Here is a 20,582-nt window from a genome sequence, read left to right as displayed (position 1 = left end):
AGGCTGGCTGGTGAAATATTCAGAGACTGCAGAGATGCCTCTCTTGCATACCTGGCTCATATGACTTATTCATTGGTTTGAGACAAAGTGATTACCAGATTTACAATTCCCCTCACCTCACACAGCAGGCAGACTTTATCATGTTCATTTCTAGTATGAAGCACAGATTACTAGATGCTGAGATCTTCTGATTGTCTACACGTTTCTCTGACTCCAAAGACCTTAAAATGTATGTGATTTTTACCCTTTTTAGGTGTTCGTGTTGCACTGCACCATTGGAATAAATATTTCAGTCTTTTAGCGGGTTACCTAACATCACAGGCATCTGTAATTCAGATTCTGATAGCTCTTAAATGGACTTGTCTTACAAAGAGCAGATGAGCTCAGCCTCTTCTGACCTTAAATTCCATGAAAACCATCATACATCCATCATACGTAGTAGTGGAAAGGCAACCTAACCATGCAATGAGAACATACACTTCAACTGGTAACGGTGAATAGCACTGAGTAATGAAGATCTGTACTCATAGCTCCAAGATGATTGTCTCGGATCCTTCATAAACTCAGTTACAGAAATCAATGCAGAGGGAACAATACTGAACCTAGGTCAGTGCTGAAGGAGTCTAGGCTGCTCTCTCTCCCATTAAGCTTGGCAGAATTTCCTCACAGACTTTACGAACTGTACTGTACACTGCACATCTCAAAAATATTTCTTTAGGTTCAGAGTGACCTTCCCAGCTTGACTTCACTTCTAAATGCCCTTTTTTTTGTGAGTACATCTATGGCAGGTCTCTTCTTCGGATTATCTTCTTTATGCTGGTCTCCAAGATTGCCATCCACTATGGCTGAAGGCTGGATGAAGCCCCTTTGCCTACTCTCAGCATTTCCAACGATTCTTCATAATCTAAAAAGACTTCTGTAATTGTCTCCAGGAGACAAAGTCTGAATTGCACAACACATCATTACCTTTTTGAGGAAAAAGATATGTACAAAGACCCACTTAATATCAAGAAACAGATGGAAATACCTGTTGCATTTGCATCCATTTTCCCAAAGAATTAGTTTAGTGCAGAACAGACCAAATTTGAAACCTGCATGTGGAGGAGCTCTACACAGAAAGGCTGACAGTATTCAGTCCAATGGGCCAAGGCAGCATACAACAACATTGTATGAGATCAGGTGACTCCTGAAGAGCTTTAGCCAGATTAAGAATCAGTAATGCAAAAATAAACCAAGTTCCACCTTGGTTCCCCAGGCAGGAAACAGAGCACTAAAGCAGGGTTCTCTGTCACCTTGTCTCTTACGCATGATCTCTGACAATGTAAACTAACACTCCAATTTCATGTGGATGAAGCATATAGAAAGATGACACTACAAAATACAGCCAAAGAAACAACTTTTTACATTTTACAGCTTTAATCATTGCCCCACTAAACTGAATAGGAATTGCTCTTGACTTCGCTGGATGCAGGATCTTGCCCTATACACAAATGCATGCTTCAAGATGGCCTACATAAGAACGTACTACAAGCAAAAAGTTTAGAAAGGTTGCTTTGGCGTATCCACATAAAGCGCGATAATTACCATGTTGAAGTAAGACCGGATTTTGACCCCTCTTGCCAAATCCCAAACTATGACATTTCCATCATGTCCAGCAGAGAAGAGAACTCTTGGATCAAATGGATGAGGTTCAAGTACAAACACTTCATCTTCATGTCCCTGGAATTAAAAGATACAGCAAGATGAACAAGAGGATTGCCTCAAATAATTACCCAGGATTCAATATGATAACACGAGAAACTGCAACATTAAGCTATGAAAGTGTCCAGCAAAGAAACACTACTTTGACCACACATTTCTTTTTGCTGTAGCAGTGTATTACACTCTTTTCTTTCCAGTAGCAATTTTACCTTCCTAAGAAGCATGTCAAGTATGTCACCTGCACAACAACTATGTCCCAATGCTTTCGCCATGATTTTAAAAGATCAGAATCTACAACACTTGGTATTTTTGATCTTAATGCTCCGCAGGTTTAAATTTGTTTAGGCAGAGTAGCAGTTAGAAATTTAATTTAGTCCCATAAAGAATCAAATACATAACTAAAAGTTAGAGAACAACATCTCCAAAATTAATACTAAATTTTAAAGCTTTGCATGAAATATTTCCATCTCTAGCAGAGCATCTAGTTATCTAGAGTCACCTATTTTCTCAGTTAAAAAAAAAGTATCAAACATTAGTAAAAATGTTGTTTGATTTATGCTAGCTAAAGGACTTTTTTTTTGTACTCAGGGAATGATTAGGTTGCAGAAGTGTCTCTGTTTAAAAAGGGCAAATTTGTCTATTAACAATATTCCAAAACATTTGTCACATTAAATAAAAGTAAAAAGAAACAACTGTTTCCTTCTCTGCTTCAAGATAGCACTTTAGGAAAAAAAAAAGTCCAAAATTAGTTTTGGACATCTTGAACAGCAATGGTTATTTGCTTTACTAAGTAGCTGACAGACATCTCTATTACACTTCCATTATCTGGAAACATTTGTTAAGGCAGTTTTCAGACAGAAAAAAAACGCATAAGGAAGAATTTTGATGATGTATATGTAAATTCTGCATTCAGGATTGATAAATCAAGATGGAACACCTTACCATGAGAATATGAATGAGTTGGCCAGTGAAAGAATTCCAAACTTTCAGAGTCATGTTATTTACTGCAGTTATAACAGAGTTGTCATGGCGGTCCCATGCCACCATGGTCACTTTCAGCTTTGTAATTTTATCTTCAACTCCTTGTAAACTTTGCCTAAAACAAAAGAGCAAAAGTTTCAAAGCAATCCTAGTTTGCCAAAATATTTTTATGTCCCTAACAAGTGAAAATACTTTTGTATTTTGCATTGTTAAGAATAGAAGCATTACTTCAAGAAACTAGAGAAACGAAACACGTTTTCCCTTATGCAGCACATACAACCACAAAAGAATTGTAGATGCTTAAACAATGACTATAGGGTCCTCTTAATATCTGAAAGAGTATGTTGATCTGTTTTTTCCAGAAAATGCCCTCTGATACATGACCTAAGCCAATTAAATTTGATAGCTGCGGTATTTGTGGTGACATTTGAAGAGTGAAAATCCAAACTAGTCAACCAGTGAACAGTAATTTGTCCTGGAGAATATTTGTAATAAGTAGCTATAAATCTGGACAGAAGTATTCTGATACCTTTAAATGAGTTAAATTCTCAGGCTATACTTAGTACTATACCACCACCCTTACATGACTCTACTATCAGCAATAACGGCACTTAATCTTGCATGTACTTCATTTTTATCCCTATGAAAACCAAACACTAGCCATGTGTTGTATAATCTAGCAGAATACTCCAAAATTAAGTTTTTGTCAGTGTGGATTAAAGACGAATCACCATTGAACTCTCTAGCACATTAATTTCTGGGGAAACATCAACCAAATGCAACAATAGCATGTTATCACCAAATAGGCAGACAAAATACAGAATATTCCATACAGTAAGCACTGATCTAAATATCTAACTAAATTATAGCTTCTTTGATCTTCTCCTCCATCCCTCTCTTGGTCTTTCAGACATCTTTCCACAGGATTACTCATGAAACCTTTTTTTTTTTTTAAATTAAATACCATCCTCCAAACCCCTCAGTATGATCAGTAAGGGGAATAAGGTTTACCCCTTAAAACCCATTATAAATCTTTCTAATGTACGTCAGTTGGAAAACATCTCCTACATGCAAATAAAAAGGTGCAAGCCACAATTCCTACAAAGTCATTTTCTATCTTCAAGCCTATTTTGTTGCTTGTTCTAGTGTACCCATACCTACAAAGCCTTGTAAATTCTCAGATTGTTTGAACAAATAAGAACCTGTTACAGTGCAAGCAATTTATTTGCTTTGGCATGTGGTCTGAAAGAACGCAATACTGCTTTTCCGGGCATGCAGATTCCACGGCATCTGTAAGTATTACTAAAATGCAAGCAGTCTCAAGAACAGATCTGACCTAGTTTTCTTGCTCCAGAAATAAATACCTATGTAAAAAGCCATATAAATTTGACCTTTAAAGGGTTTTGAGTATCTTTTATTCTTTTAATCTGATCAAAATACTAGTGGAGCTATTATCAGGACAAGTTAGTTTCCACAGTTGAATATGTGGTCGAATATTTGTTTTCATTGGACTTCAAGAGCTAGACAACCATATCGTGATTTAAGCAATATTAATTTAAGAAGGCCTTCCCCCCCACCTTCTTTGTCCCCCTTTTTTTTTTTAAAAAAAAAAAAAGTCAGCAAATTATATCAATGACCTTCAAGTATCTGTCTGATAGCAGAACATGTTAGATCACTTACCCTGCTGGGCGAGTAGCCATATCTAACAAAATGCTTTTCCATTCCCTTCGCTTAAATTGCCAGATTCGTGCAGTTCCATCACGGCTTCCACTCACAAATCTAACAACAGGGGAAAAAAGTTACTCAGAGATCAAAGGCAGATCTGTACAGAAAAGACACTTGAAAATTGAAGTTCCAGAATTTAGTAATCAAAAAAGGAAGCTATAAGAAGTCCAAACAGTGTCAGAATGCTGTACAACTGGTTTGAGGTGAAAAACACTTCCAATACCAATAAAAAATTGAAGGCCTGTAAAAAATGGAACCTGCTTCCCTATCCTGAGCCCCTTCCAAACTAACTGTACTTTGACCTTTGGTGCACCTTGCTGAGTTATGACACTGCTCTGGCACAGGGACACCATAATCCAATGAACATTCTAAGAAACTGACCCTATCACACCAGGTAAAGCTAAAAATTAAAGGGGTAAAAATAACTGAAGGGCCAGGAGGGCCCTGAGGGCCCTGCAAGCAAGAATACAGCCATGATGTACAACGAACAAAACCTACTCCCAATAAGCTAGCACTGTATGTTGAGTAAGTATCATAACACTGATCTGAAAAAGTGTTTCCCAGCTTGAGTTTCCCCCCCACCTTTTTCTTCCCCCTTTTTGGGGTGCAGGGGTAGAAGGAGGAGAAAGAGGTGGGTAGAGCACAATGAAGCTTGGTTTACAACTATTTGTGTAATAATAGAAGTGTACATTAGAACATGAATTAAACGAAGCGTCAGAAACTTCATAATAAACTGAACTGTTTTCTTCAGCATCCTTCACATCCAACATCCAGAACTTAAAGTGAAACATTACAGAACATTAGGCTAGCTAAACAAAATATTGTTACACCTAGTTTGATAGTTTTCCTGTACCCAGCAGTCACTTAATTGAAAAAAGGTTTAAATATTTAAATGTATCTAAAAATGAATGTATTTTCTATGTAAATATACATACACATACATTTCTTAAGAAGAAATTTCAAGTATGTTTGTACTCCTTAATTTTGGCAAATTCAAAATACTTTAATCATTCATTACAATGAAAACAACTGTAAAACTGAAGTAGTAGTATTATTAAAACAAAACAGTGAGAATCCAATAATGATAGATGATTTTACTGGATGAACCTCAAAACAGAAAGCATTTTTCTTTTATAACTACTTCCAGAAGCTGCTATTTACAAATGTCCACAAGGTGAAAAAACTAGCTCTGAATAAATAAATTGTGTGCTTACCTGCTACTACTATTAGAAAACTGAATGCTGTCAACTTTATCCTATATAAGAAAAAGAGTAGGAAAAAAATTATCAAATATGGTTCCAAATTATCCAAATTTATCCAAATTATTATTTTAATCAAATATATATGTAATTTTTAAAAAGTATTTACAGTATGAAACTCCAACTCTGATATCTTCTCTGGCTGACCTGATCCAAAGAAATAAACCCTAATGATGTGATCTGTACTCCCAGTGGCCAAAAACATTCCACCTGAGAAAAACAAAACAGGTAAGTGTTAAGAAAAAAGGGCAATCTAATGTTATTACAGTATTTTCAAATGGCTGTAACATCAGATACTTAAATTTATTCCCTTAAATTTATAGCTGTATCTCATTTCAGCTATGCCTGTAACTGACCTTTAAGTAAAAACAAGTTTTAGAAACTTAAAAGTTTAACCAGAGTTGAATTACCTCAACATTTGCTGTCAGATAGATATGCATCTGCAGACATATCTGAAAGATTAGCTACCTACAGTAATTTATTTGCAACTAAGCCCTTAGAAGCCTCAATCTTAACAAAAACTGAATGGAGCTAGAACTCCAGTACACCTTCTGAAAATAAGTTTCTGTCATTTTGATATTTTATCCAGTTATTTATGTGCCAACTCTGGAATCAATGAAATTCAGACTGTGAGAACCTGGTAATCACCTTGTAAACCTGGTAAACACCTTGTCCCAAACCCTATAAATTTCATCTCAGATAAAGCCGACTCTCAGAATCACTGAGAAAAAGGCATGTTTTAAAAGACACAGTCACAAGAGACTTGCTTTCACCATTTTATATTTAACCTTTTTCAAGAATTTCTGTATCACTAAGAGTTAATGCATAGATTCTGAATTTCTTTTTTAAATATTTGGGGTTTTTTTAACAGCTACTTTAACTCAATGCCATCTTGTTAATAAGAAATATGCTACAGTAACTGTATTATACTTCATTTTACTCTACAAATGAGTTCTTATATTGATACAAGGGGGTGGGGGGGGTGGAAAAAAAAGCCTTTTACCAGCACTAAAAGAAGAACAGATCATTTGGACTCCGGGCCGAGGGCGTTCTGTAAACTTTGTTGGCCTTGGACTACAAATAAAGAAACAGTTAAATAATTTCCTAATAAACTTCAAAAAGTAAGTCAGTATCTTACAAATAAAGCACATAAGGACAAAATTAAATATGAAGGAACAGATGGCTGCCCATCTATAAACAATTTTGTGTGACTATGCTTCATAATCTGATCTTTAGGAAACTAAGGCATCCAGATGGACTAAGTAATCCATGTATCAAGGAGAGTTATATCACAACTTAAATCCCGTTCCCCTCTCCCCTCTAATATTGCTATATAAACCACTCATTCTTAAGTCACCGGCAAAGCAGAACAGAAGACACTGCCCATGATGTTTAGTTTTAAACCACTGGGTGTACTGGAACTCTCGTTTTCTCCTGCAGCACACGGCTGCTTTTACAAGAGAGAAACAGAGCTGGGCACTCTTTATAGAAAAGGACACAAAAAAAATTTATATAAATTCAGAGTTTTTCACAGTATTAGAATATACCAATTTCTTCAGAGGACATATCTTCTTCGTGGGTTAGTTTCAAATAGTGCCCAAAGAACATCAGGACAATGACTAGAGGTTTTTAAGGGATTTTACTTTACGGCCTGTGCTTTCTTTTAGGCATTTCAGAACCTGATGCGCAAGCAGAACTAAAGCTTCCAATGGATTTGTCACTTTAAGAGTGTATAAAACCAAAAGAAATCAGATCTGGTTCTTCAATCATTACTTCAATTATGCTCATGCACTGCAGCAACCTCCGATCAGTAGGTGGTCTTGCATAGTATGCCATCTGCAATCTTCACTCAAAAGAATAAACTTACTAGAGAACAGCAGCATTACACCCACAAGTGTCATCACTAAAGATTTAACATAAAAGAATGCATATTCATAACTTACCCAAAATTTTCTCTTTTAAAAGCAAAATGGTCCATCTAATTAATTTCAGCTGAAGGCAGATGCATAAGAGACTTTTCCTCACTAATCAGCTATTGCTATCTCAAAGAAAGTAGTAAGCATTAAACCTTAGTGGTGCTTATGCATTAAACAAAATAATAAACACCAGGAATACCAGTTAAGAAATCTTTCTGCAAATTGTCCATTCAGTATAGGCTGTTTCTGTGAACTTTCCTCTAGGAGTTTTAAGGTAACTCCCTGCAGGCTCATGACAAGGAAACTTCACAACAAGATACACTGAACAAGACAAAGACCTATTCTACAAAACAGTTGAAACCCTTCTTAACTGAGATACTAACATAAAAAGAACTATCAAGTGATTCAATATGCAGCTTACATAAGTTGGAGCAAGTGTACATAGATAAACAAGCTGCTGTTTTCTTTCACTATGGTTTGCGAACTCTGCCTTTGGAGTTAGGACAGCTGCAAAATAGAGCAAGTATGCACTTAAGTTCTAGTTTGGATAACCAAGTTAAATTCTCCAACATATGTCTCTAATGTGTGTTATTTTAGGCACTAGGAGACAAAAGATTACGGCATTCTTTTACAATAGCGCAGACTGTAGTCTTTGCAAAATGAGCTGGGTAATCTATTTTCGGAAAGCAAGGAAAGGGGCAAAAGCATAATTTCTTGCAACATACAGAAACCAAGCTAATTGTTTTGCTTGACAAACATTCTTAATCCAATTATTAAGTGGCTAGAAGGCACTAAGATACCTTCACAAACATTTCATAGAGAGGTCCAGAATAGCCCTGGTAAACCGTTTTCCTCATGGAGAAGACCTATACTAAGTTCAAGACGAACCCAGAAATGAGAGGGGCAGCAGTCAAAAAATAACTGACACTCAGAGCAGCAGACAAAAAAGCAATTTGGTGTATGTGCCTCAACTAAGGGAGACACTCACTCATATAAACATCTCAAGTTCATCTTCTCCAAAATGCAGCAATAGTGCAGGAATGGTTACCTAATCCAAGCCCTGCAAACTAACCTCACTCTGGACATGTAGTGGCTCAAGCAAGACTTCTTCCCAGGAAACAGATGTGTGACACAACCTCTCCAAATTAAGTCTTTGTTCACAAGCTAACGAACAAGGTTCAGCATATCTGAATCCTGATGTATGACCAGCCCCATTCAACATCAAGTGCTTCCTGCTTAAGAAAGCAGATGGGAAGTATCACACCACACTGATGACAATTGAGAAATCAACATCTTGTCCAAAACAGGAACACCAAAATCATCAGCACGTGTTTTTAAGTTGTTTTTCCTCTGTTTAAAATTATGGGGGGAAAAAAATAGAAAAGAAGAAAAGCAGCATAGTAAGCTCCTCTACCCAGATCTGTGAGACGGTTCTGCTGCCTTGTTTGTATGGTCTGCCAGTAACAGACTAACACTGGAAACTTGTGATCCAAACAGGTGGCAGAACAGCAAGAAAACTTAGCATCTTTCTCAGAGAAGACACATATGCAAATATTTTGCAGTGCAACTAATTTAACTTTGGTGCACTGACCAGTTGTAATAATTCTCACATAAACCTGAGGCAGATTATTCTTCAATTTCTAATGACCCAAGGCTGATTTTCTCTCTTCTCCCTACTGTCAACAAATACAGGAACTGACTCTCGTGTTTTCTATCACCATCCAGAATAGTAATAGGAGAGTAAATATGGGGGAAGTCTTGATTGCCTAAATTTTTAATTGTTTTTCCATCTTGTTTGGGCCACATTCCTTGACTTCCTGACCTGCAGCAAGAACCAACCTTACCATTTCTCTATCTGGAAACCAAATTAATCTACCTGGAATGTTACTGCTTTTAGGCATACATGGTAACTGCCTGGTCAGAAATCCCTTCACTGAAAGAGGAGGAGCACACAGGAGGCTCTGTAATACTGAAGAACATGCATCCACACTAGTCACAGAAGCCTGTGAACAAGGCTGATTACTCTCCTTTGAGCAACATGAGAATTTTGTGGCCAGCAATGCCAATATCTGTGTTTCATCCTATGGCACCAGATGTACTGTAATGTGTCCTTCTGCAGTTTATCGAAACAGAGCTCTGTCACCAAGCATCTCCTGTCTGGGCCATGTATGTGACCGATTTACTGAACATGCCTCAATGAGGTTATCAAAAAAACTGGGAGACCAACATGGAAAGCCTCTAATTTTAGAGATACTATTAATACTGCAGCAGAGCTGCTGGCAAAGCTGAATGCAAGGATTTTTGCGATATCAAAATGAAACAAAATAAACATTTGCAGAGATAAAATCAAACAGAAAACAGAACTGGGATAGGGCACAAGACATTAGAAGGCTTAAAGGATGTCAAAGTCAATTTTAACGGCAAATACTACAGTCTTCAAGGTAGTGAGTTTTCCAGTTTTTCATGATCTGTTGAGATAAATAATTGCTCCATAATATTTTGACCTTATTTTATAAGCGGGGAATAAATAACAATTTTGAGTTTCCTCATCTCCTGAAGAAGCGGACAGGGAACTATTTTCAGTTAAAGACAGGGAGTTGATCCAGTAGACTTAACCATCCAAGCTAGGTTCCACTGAAACAGTTTTCAGCATAGTTAAGAACAAAACTGATTATTTTTAATTCAAGAGCACACTGAACACAGTAGTGTATGCAAATGCTGCCTTTCCCATATTTAATGAAAAAGTTCAGCAAAGTACTGCTGGCAGTGCCAATCATCTTGAAACTACAATCAACCACGTGATCATCAAGAGGCTGCCCAACAGCTCATAATCTTAACTCACTGCCAGATGATTCAAGTAGTGCTGAGCTGGGGAGGGTGTGTCTGTGTGTGTATATATATATTTACTTATTTTTTTAAGCAGCTGAAATTTCAAGACCAGTCCCCATTTAAAGTATTGGACAATTTAGTAACATGCTTTCATCACCCACAGCAACTGTATTCTTGAAGGACAGGCTGCAGTCAAGCTCAGGAAGAGCATGAAGTCAAGTTCTGACTTAAGCATGTGACAGCACCCTTCACCTGTACCACTCAGATCTTTTGGTCTTTCCTGAAAGCTCCCATTTCTCCTTCCTGGAGCGGAACTGGTGCTGGAAGTGAGATACAGGGCAGCAATCTCAAAGCCTGAATAATTGTGGTAAGAGATCTTACCTTCTCTGCCAGCTTTCCTCCTTTTTAGAGATACTGAACAGAAGCAAGCCTGTATTTTTCTACTACAGCAATAAAAGGAAGGACAAACTTCCCACCCCACCAGTTACTCTCTCTTCCAGATGGCCTACACATCATATTTTTTAAAAAAATAACCTCACAAATGGCCTTATGAAAGAAGTTATGAGGAATCTTTCTTTCCTTTGATGCTTTTATATTGCTGGCACTCATTTTCCCCCAGCAAATTACTGAATGGATGTGGAGGGAACGTACCATGTTTCCACATTTCTGGAAGCAAATCCAGATCTAAACGTGTAAGGAAGTGCAATCACCTCATCAAAAACTGTTATGACATTGTACACCCATTTCTGAGACACACCGTCCATACAACGCAGCCGCCTTGTGCAAAATTGCACTGGACTCTTAGTTTCCCATTATCATTTATTTTGGTTTACTGGAATAAGCATGACAACCACAGTTCTAAAAGTTAACAGTTTAGCACATTAAGTAGAACTTCCTGTAACTAACAAATTCCCCTGAACTAGTATACTGTTCAATTCAGGAAGAGCTACATTAAGACTTTTCTGGGTGTCTAACTTCTTTGATATCCTAAGTGACATACAGTTATGTTGCAGTCCCAAAAGACATTATCTGTTTCTCATTTAGACTTTACCATACTTTATCAAGTTTTAACTTGGATCAAAAAGCATCAATTACTTCAAATACAAAACAGCTCTACTAAGTCCAAACAAAGATTTAAGACCAGTATCCTACCTCCAAAGTAGACAAAACTGGATGTGTAAGAGCAGAAAAAGCACACAGTGATGCCTTTTAATAACTTCATATAATGCATAATAGCCTGTGGCAAGGAGTTTCATAACTTAACTGCATGTTTTGTAAGTAACCATCTCCTTCCAATTTGGAATTGGCTACCTTCACTCGGTACCCTCTAGTACAATAAGGGCCAAGAAGCAATTACTCATGATATGCCCTCCTCAGGACACTCATGACTGTACGTGTCTCATCTTCGCGCATTCATCTATTTCCAGACTGAAGAAACACAGCTTGAAGGGTTCCTCTGTCTTCTCAAACACAACATATAAAATACTTCCAGAACAGAAGGTAAGGATGGTTGAAATTCCAGTCTCAAAATTTACTCTGCAGTGTCGTTAAGCAACATGAATCACGGGCATGACTTGGGTTACCACACCACTTCCTTGCTGTGCTGCACAGCACCTCTGAACTAATCTATTTTCTCTATGCCGCTGTCTGATCACATCTGCTGCAACTACTTATACATGAAAGCATTACTCAAAAATCTTTTATTCCTTTAATATTTGCTGAGTGAATCTCACTGAAAATTTTTATTCTACATTTACCTATGACCATGGAAAGGAATTAGTTGAGAATCCCCTTCCATTACTCACGCCAGCTTTCTCACTCCCTAAGACAAATCTCATCCAACTCCATGATTCATCCAAACATTCATGATTTCTAAACATTCATCTCCCAGCTCATATAGTATAACCCACTTAAGTCTCATGGATTCCGCTATTCTCTAATGACAGAATTTGTTTCAAAATTCAATTCCATAGACTCAAACATTCCTTAGGAAAAGGAGAAACAAGAAAAAAGGAAAAAAGTAAAAGAGAGAAATACGTGGGCTCAAAAGGTTTACAAATCAGGCAGATAAAGATTTCATCTTGTCAACAAGAGCTCAGACTTAAGAGACCTTAAGAAAAATAATGTGGTGGCAACTCCTCTCCTTCACACATTAAAAATAAGCATTTAAGCCATCTTCTCCTCTCCTTAGTAAGAAGGAGAGTCATACTTTGATTACAGCATGCACCAGGCAGCGGAGGATTAACAGCCTGACAAGCAGCTTCATTTACAGTATCAAAAAAAGAGCCACAATGCCCAGAGAACATAAAAATAGTTACAGTCCAGACAACTAGAGAAGTACCTAGGCAAACGTACCTACAAGCCCCGCATAACCTTGGCACGCTGCAAGAAAGAGATACTAACAGCAATTACCGAAACTACAAGAAAAAGGAACCTACCTGCCAGGAGAATGTATCTGTAAGAACACACCCCCATCCCCAAAGCTAAATCACTAATGATTACTAAACCAACTATTTCCAATTTTAAGCTACAGGTGTTTTGTGATAAAGGAAAAGAAGGAGCAAAAAGCATTTGAAAGCCATTGAAGAAGTTAATTTAAAAAAAACTATCTCTATTTGAGGCTCCTGACAATGCTTTTTAAGATATCATACTTTGAAGGCAGAAACTTCAGGTTCAACTTCAGCCACCAACACTCAGCTGCCCAAGAATTCTGCCTCCTGCCATGCTACAGTAAAGAGCAACTATGAAAAGGTAATACAGATAAGGAAAGAACAACCATCAAAAATACCCCATCCTAATTTATACTAGGACATTACCATCTCCTAAAAAACCTGGATTTTCAAGTCTAAATCACAATCATTTTATCAACATAATTTTCATTTCATTTGGGATCAAGAGATAAGAACAGAATCAAAAAGCGCCAATTCTGACATCATATTACAAAGTCATTAGACTTTTTTTACTAAATTAACAGAGAGAGAGCAAAACTGAGTATAGTTACTTGCTTCACTCCACAAAATGTTATATTATCAACTTAGTCCTCAAAAGATAAGCAAGCAAGCTATAGCTATATCAAAAATAGATCATACCCAACAATCACACAGTGAACCAGCCAGTGACAAGTTTTGGTTTAGTCAAATTTTTCACCAACATTTGTACATCATTCTTAATTACAAAAAAAGAAATAGCAACAAATTAAAATAGCAACTAACTTTATTTTAAGGGTGCCAGCATCCCACAGCCAAAAGCATATTGTTCCATCTGCCCCGGTTGAAGATAAGTATCTCTTTGAGCCACTGCACAGTGGAGAAAACTGGGAGGGGGGGGAAGAAAAAAAAAAGGTCTCCTGTTAATCTGTTCCAGATGTGCCAAGAAGTTCCTCAAGTCATTAATTTCTCACAAAAAAACCCCATAACAATCAAGTATCAAACCATACTTAAGGAAAATAAATTGCAATGAACACCAAAATAACACGATGGTGCTCAGAGTCACTCTCTTCCTTCAGAACAACCCTTCTGGGTTACTTGCCAAAGCACTCTGGGTTCTCCCTCCCCACAACCCAAGTTGTGCAACAACATGCAACTCTAAACAGAAACAAACCAAAGTACGCAGCAGTGACTGCAGTTCTTACTCGATGTACCTCAGAATCACAGCCTGCAAAGGAATGATACTTCAAAACAGAACTGCCCGCATGCATCATGCAATTTTTTTGAACAAGGATTATATCTGGCATTTTTCAAGGGTCGGACATTTTGACAATAAACACATGTTATTTCACAATGTGCACCGTGAAAATTCCTTCTCACTTCACGGCTTAGTTGCCAGGCACACAATTTTATTACACAGAACATTCTCATGTCGTTTTTTTTTCAGTCAAATGATGCATTTTATTGCTCAGGTGAGTCTGCAAAGCAAAAACCTACCTGCAATGATGTTATAGATGCACTGTGGCCCTGCAGAACTGCTAAGGGTGCACAAGTTCGAAGGCACCAAACTCTGATCATTTTATCACAGCTTCCAGCAGCTATCATGGTGTTTTCATAGTTCACTGCCATATCAGATATTTCAGCTGCATGCCCTCTCAGGGTAGCCAACAACCTTCCATCATCTGTTGCCCAGATTTTTACAAGGCAATCATCTGATCCCTAGAAGTAAGGCAGAAATCATTTCAACCATACCATTAGCTGTTTTGATGTTACAGTTAACTAACGCAATGAACTGAACAACAGAACTAGTGGCATACATAGATAAATATTACCTCCCCCCACGCTTTTAACGGTTTTCCCTACTGCATTCAAAACACAACATAAGATTACATTGTCACCAGTATATACAAAGCATGATGCATTTATAATACAGATCACAAATCCTACAGCAAGTTGGATTTATGCTCTTCAATAAGACACTTTTTCCAAAACTCCAGCACAAACTGAAGAAGTTGTTGCAATACGTTAAAATAAAAATTTACATTAAACGTGAAAACACATTATGAATTGGTACCACGTTTGTCATTTAGCATTATAGTTATGTTCCTTATCTTCCTAGTTTGATATTCATGCCCTATCAGTATTAGCAGTATACTTACCACAGTAACAGTGAGGTAAAGAGCCTGTGTGAACAGCTATTCCATTATTAAGTCAAAGTACTAGATCTGCTTTGATATTCACATTAACACACACTGAAATGACCACTCTTTTCTCAACACACTTCGCAGGCTTCATACTTACCTCACATTTTGCTGGTCTCCCCACATCACTGTGACAGCTGCTTGCCTGTATACAACAAATTCATGGCCCTAGCAAAAATTTCAGATTTCAGCCCTTTATTTTTCATTGCATTCCTGTGCCTCCCTAAAAGTCTGAATATCTTTGCACCTCGCTCAACACAATGACATCTGAACACTGCACAGAGACACTGACAGAGAAGACTTGCTGTAAACATTTCATTCATCTGCTTAGGTTCAGAAGCAATACAAAGCTGGGTGTTGGGTTTTAAAATCTGGAGCACTGATATGCTACTGGACACACACAGGTGCCACAGCAAGGTACAATGTGACACCATCATTACAAAATGTCACCTGGGTTTTTCCTCTTCCATCTACTTACAGTGCCTCTCCACAAGTTTATCTAGTATTTATTCCTTAAAGAAGACAGAAGGTAGGGCAATGCTATCGTCCACCTTTTATAAAAAAAAGGTATCCAAAGTACAGGGACCAACAGTCAGATTTTTAAGACTGGTAAGCATTTGGCGAACATAAGCATCTAACGGCCAAAAGTCTCAAAAAAAAATTCAGAGGCTACTGATAATATTTTCAACATTACAGCTTTTGTAAAGAGGTAAATTACGTGTTTTCCTTATTTAGTACACTCTTTAGTCTACATTCACATAACTACAGAAAACCCGCACTGCCACAGCTAAATTTAGCTACTGTTCTGTGCAGCCCAATCCCAGGACACCAATACCCAGCTTAGGAAGTTCTCACCAACACAGCCACTATGTGTGAAGTAGAGTCGTCCTGTCAGAGGACCAGGCAAACACTTCAGAAAGGAATTTTCAAAAGGAACCCAGATAGATCCTGCAGTTTTTGGAATGCATAAAAGGATTTGGAAAGCTTTTCTTATGCTGTTACTTAAAATAAAATGCAGTTCTCTACTCAAAAAGGTAGCTAAATTTTACTCACTACATTAGTTCAGATTCAAAACTACTATCTGGGAGAAGGAGGGGAACAGCATACCTGCAGGCACCTAACTATACACCCATTCTCATTTGTAGCAATACCCTGCAAACGAGACAACTTCCTCAGGCTTACTTTTTGTTTAGTGAACAATAAGTTGTTCCTGGTTCACAGGCAGTTATCCACAGCAGTTTCTCTCTTCCCATATTATTTATATCAATTCAGACAAGACGCTTATTTCTTAACACCGTGAGATACGACTATAGCCCCAGTTTTTGAAACAGTAAAAAGAAAAGCTGATTGTATTTAGGTACATTGAGAAAGCACATTTTTCTACAAATCACAAATACAGGTTGCTTCTCTACAGAAGGTCTTTATCTCTAGCATCAGCAAAAAGGCTACTTTGGTGCATTAGTGACATTTTAATCCAGCAGAATGTTTTGCAGGGGGACTCCAGACATGGAAAAATCAAGATAATTTAAAACTTTACTGTGTATTTCATTTCTGGAGTGCCTTGGTAGGTAATTTTGATTTACTAGCTGCCATGCCCTCAGGTGGCATGGCTTTAAGGGCATGACTCTTCTTTCTTCCCAACTCTTCAAAAGGTGCACCCATGAATGCAGAGGTATGGGCAAGACAACTTCTCCCATACATCTGTCCTAGTCATTTTTTGGCATAAACTTCTGAGCCTCCAATTAAGGTTGTCAAACAAATTCCGTGTCACTGCATACTCACTTTAAACAAGTACTTCTATTAAGAGAAGATCCCTCTTCCCTCAAACAGAAAACTATAATTTGAGATCTCAGATTTCTTCTTGGTTCTCTAAGGGTGCTGAGGTTGAGCAATCACTATTACAGAAGAGCACCACTGAACATTTAACCTCAACACTCAACCAAGGACTGCTCCCTTGTGCGGTCTTGGTTAGTTACTACAAGCAACGGCCAGTTTCTACTTCCAAAAACTTGGTCGTAAGAGGGATTGTTGCAGGGATGTGTCTATTTGACAAAGGAGAGAGTAAGGGAAGCTTGTTAATAATTACATTTTCTGCCTCTTGGGTAAGGAGAGGAATGGCACAGCCTATACTATTTCTACTTATGCTTAAAACTTCCATGCTGACATTCTGTGGTACACATTTGCCTTATCTAGCTGCTAGACTGCTAGAGTGCAAGCCCAGGGAAAACAACCTGAGTCCACAGAGTTGAACAGCAATGGACAAACAGAATCACAGAATCATTGAGGTGGGAAGGGACCTTTGGAGAACGTCTGGTCCAAGACCCCTGCTCAAGCAGGGTCAGCTAAAGCAGGTCGCCCACGATGATCTATCAACCATTCCTGTTTTGTTACCTTCAGTAAACGTGCAGAAGATACCCTCTGTCCCATCACCCAGGTCCTTAAAGAAAATGTTAAAAAGTACTGGCCTCAGTATCAAACCCTGTGGTACAACCCTAGTGACTGGCCTCCAGCTGGACTTCACGCTGCTAATCACAACCCTTCGAACCTGGCAGTTCAAGTCATTTTCAATCTCACTGTCCACTTCTGTACTTCACCAGTTTGTCAGTAAGGATGCTATGGGAGACAGTGTGAAAGCCTCGCTACAGTAAGGAAAAAATACATTCACTACTGTCCCTCCTCCAACTTAGTCACTTCATCGTATAAGGTTATCAAGCTGGACAGGAATGATTTTCCCTTCATATCTCTATGCTGATCACCTTCTTACTGTTAATATGTTTGGAAATGGCTTTCAGGAGTATTTGCTCCATCACCTTCTCAGGTGACTGAGATGAAGACGAATGAGCCATAGTTCCCTGGAACAACCTTCTTCCCCTTCTTGAAGACAGGGGTGACATTTGCTCTCTTCCAGTCCTCAGGAACCTCTCTGATCATCATGGCCTTCCAAAGGTAATCGAGAACGGCCTCACAGCGTCATTGGCCAGTGCCCTCAGCAGCACTTGCCAGTGTCTCCCGTCAGGTCCCATGGATTTGCGTATGGCCAGTTCACTTAATCATTCCCTAGCCTGATCCTCCTCCACCAAAGAGAAGTCTTCCCTTCTCCAGACTTTCCCTCTGGTCTCAAGGACTTGCAATTCCTGAAGACAAGTCTTGCCACTAAAGACTGAGGCACAGAAGACAGATAGTCAAGCATCTCGTCTTTTTCTGTGCCCGTCTCCCATCCCATTCATCATCAGGACCACATTCTCCATAGTCTTCCCTTTGCTGCTAATATACTTGAAGAAGCCATTCTTGTTGCTCTTCACATCCCTTGCCAGATTCAACTCCAGGCTGCCTTCAATTTTCCTAACCCCATTGCTGAACTTCCAGGGAGTGGCTCTGTATTTCTCCCAAGTCATCTGTCCCTGCTTCCACCTCTTGCACGCTTCGTTTTTGTTTCTGAGTTTTGTCAGGAGCTCCTTGCTCACCCATACAGGCCTCCTGCCACCTCTGCTTGCCTCCCTGCACATCAGGATGAACCATTCTTCAGTCTGGAAGAGATGATCCTTAAAAAATGGCCAGCTCTCCTGGACCCCTCCTCTCTCCCCCAGATCATATCCCACGGCATTCTTCCAAGAAGGCCCCAGACAGGTCAAAATCTGCTCCTCTGAAGTCCAGGGTTATGACCCTGCTTTTTGCCTTGTTGCCTCCTCACAGGATCCTGAACTCCATCACCCCATGGTCACTGCAGTCAAGACTGCCCTTGACCTTCACATCCACAAACAGTTCTTCACTGTTTGTAACTATCAGATCCAGCAGAGCATCTTTTGTTGTCAGCTCCCCAATGACCTGTGCCAGGAAGCTGTCATCAGTGCACTACTGCAGAAATTTCCTAGATTGCTTGTATGCTGCTGTGTTCCCCCTCTAGCATATACCAGGGTGGTTCAAGTCCACCAGGAGGACCTGGTGAGGCTTCTTCCAGTTGCCTGAGAAACTTCTTCCTGACCAGGCAGCCTGCAGACACCCACCCCAATGTCCCCCATGTTGGTCTGCCCTTTAACCCTCACCCATGAGCTCTCAGCTGGCTTATCACCCTCCCCAGGCAGAGCTCTATGCATTCCTGCTGCTCTCTCACATAAAGGGCAATGCCCACTCCTTGCCATCCTGGCCTGCCTCTCCGAAGAGCCTGTATCCATCCACGGCAGCACCCCAGTCCTGTGAGCTACCCAACCCCACCCCACTTCTTTGGTCCCAATGAGATCGTAGCCCTGCAACTACACACAATATACCAATTCCTCCTGCTTTTCTCCGAAGTGCATACATTAGTGTACAGGCACTTCAGATGGGCACATAGTCAGGCTGATTTCTCGAAGTGTGAAAGCTTTCCCCATAATGCAGTTCTTGACCTGTATGCATACACTTGGGGTGAACCCCCTTTAGCCCTTTTTGTTGTTTTCAGGGTTTCTCCTGTCTACATCACCCCACATTCTTTGCTTACCCACCTGGTCTACTACTTCAAGTGATTGTGGTTTGTTGTCTCCCTCCCACATCTCTCCTACTCTAACACTCTCCTCACCAGGTTGGCCAGTCTGTTGAGAAAGATGCTTTTGCCCCATATTTGGCTCTTATTCTCCTTTTCACATCCCTCAGTATCCATAATAAAAAGCTTCCTCTCCCCTGCACACTTTATGAACCTCCACAAGTTAGAAATTACCAAAGCCCTTGATAAAGTTTTTCTAATGGGCAGTTACTCTGTTAATGCAGTTATAATAGGATCCAAAGAAAAAGTAGTACCCCATAGACAAAACTGCACAATAATCAAACCACCCCCTTGCTCTTACACTAGTTCTATACCTCAAGCATGCTAGAGCACCTTGCTAACAGGCATCGTTTTCCAAAGCTTTGGACAGTGCCACAACTCTCTTCTGAGCATTAATCTTCACTTTTTCCAATATGCTCAGGGCATTACCATAAAAAAAAAAATCAGAGCAGTCTAGCAGCAAGTACAACAAAAAATCTGTAATTTCTCTTAATTTCATCTAGGCTAGGACTTTGGTAGCAATTTTAACCACAACACAGCAACGTAAGTATATATTAATCCAATTATTTGGCATGAACCTCCAAAGTCCTTCTGAATTACCTCAAAACTGATTCAATTGTATCCTCACAAACTGTAACAAGCATTTGCAGTCTTTGCCCCATCATATTAAGACTGTATGAATATGAAAATCAAGTGCTCAATACTCTTAACTTGTTCTCTTTTTCTCAAAATCTTTCTCAAACCCTTGAAACGACCATCTCCTTCTAGATCACTAACTTCTTTTTGATTCAGACCCACTGAACTAAGACTCAATAAATGAACCTACTTGCATCTCATTCTACCTTTACTGCCACTTTTAGCTCAGCTCAAATACCCATATAAAAAGAAAGTAAACCACCTTCCGGAATAGGTTTTAATTAATAGATAGAGCTTGGGACCTCCCAGTAAGATGCTCACCTACCCACAACTTCTACAAGAAGAAAGAAGATTCAAGGACCTCTTAAATTTACAGTTTAACTGCATTTAAA

The 20,582-nt window shown here is 39.0% G+C and overlaps 1 protein-coding gene across 1 annotated transcript in view; it reads right to left on the bottom strand.

Annotated features, from left to right (window-relative positions):
* The window catches only part of PHIP (pleckstrin homology domain interacting protein), a 116,415-nt gene that overhangs the window by 66,684 nt on the left and 29,149 nt on the right, over positions 1-20,582 (bottom strand). The window contains exons 8-15 of the mRNA XM_059835913.1: positions 14,335-14,556; positions 13,624-13,724; positions 6,670-6,740; positions 5,776-5,876; positions 5,622-5,662; positions 4,363-4,461; positions 2,644-2,797; positions 1,585-1,719 (exon numbers count right to left, since the gene is read on the bottom strand). Coding sequence (XP_059691896.1) covers positions 1,585-1,719; positions 2,644-2,797; positions 4,363-4,461; positions 5,622-5,662; positions 5,776-5,876; positions 6,670-6,740; positions 13,624-13,724; positions 14,335-14,556 — 924 coding nt within the window. The remainder of the gene's footprint in view (positions 1-1,584; positions 1,720-2,643; positions 2,798-4,362; positions 4,462-5,621; positions 5,663-5,775; positions 5,877-6,669; positions 6,741-13,623; positions 13,725-14,334; positions 14,557-20,582) is intronic.

Source organism: Gavia stellata, chromosome 2 (assembly GCF_030936135.1).
Source record: "Gavia stellata isolate bGavSte3 chromosome 2, bGavSte3.hap2, whole genome shotgun sequence".
In the NCBI taxonomy this organism is placed as follows: domain Eukaryota; kingdom Metazoa; phylum Chordata; class Aves; order Gaviiformes; family Gaviidae; genus Gavia; species Gavia stellata.
This window is presented reverse-complemented; position numbering and strand designations above follow the sequence as displayed.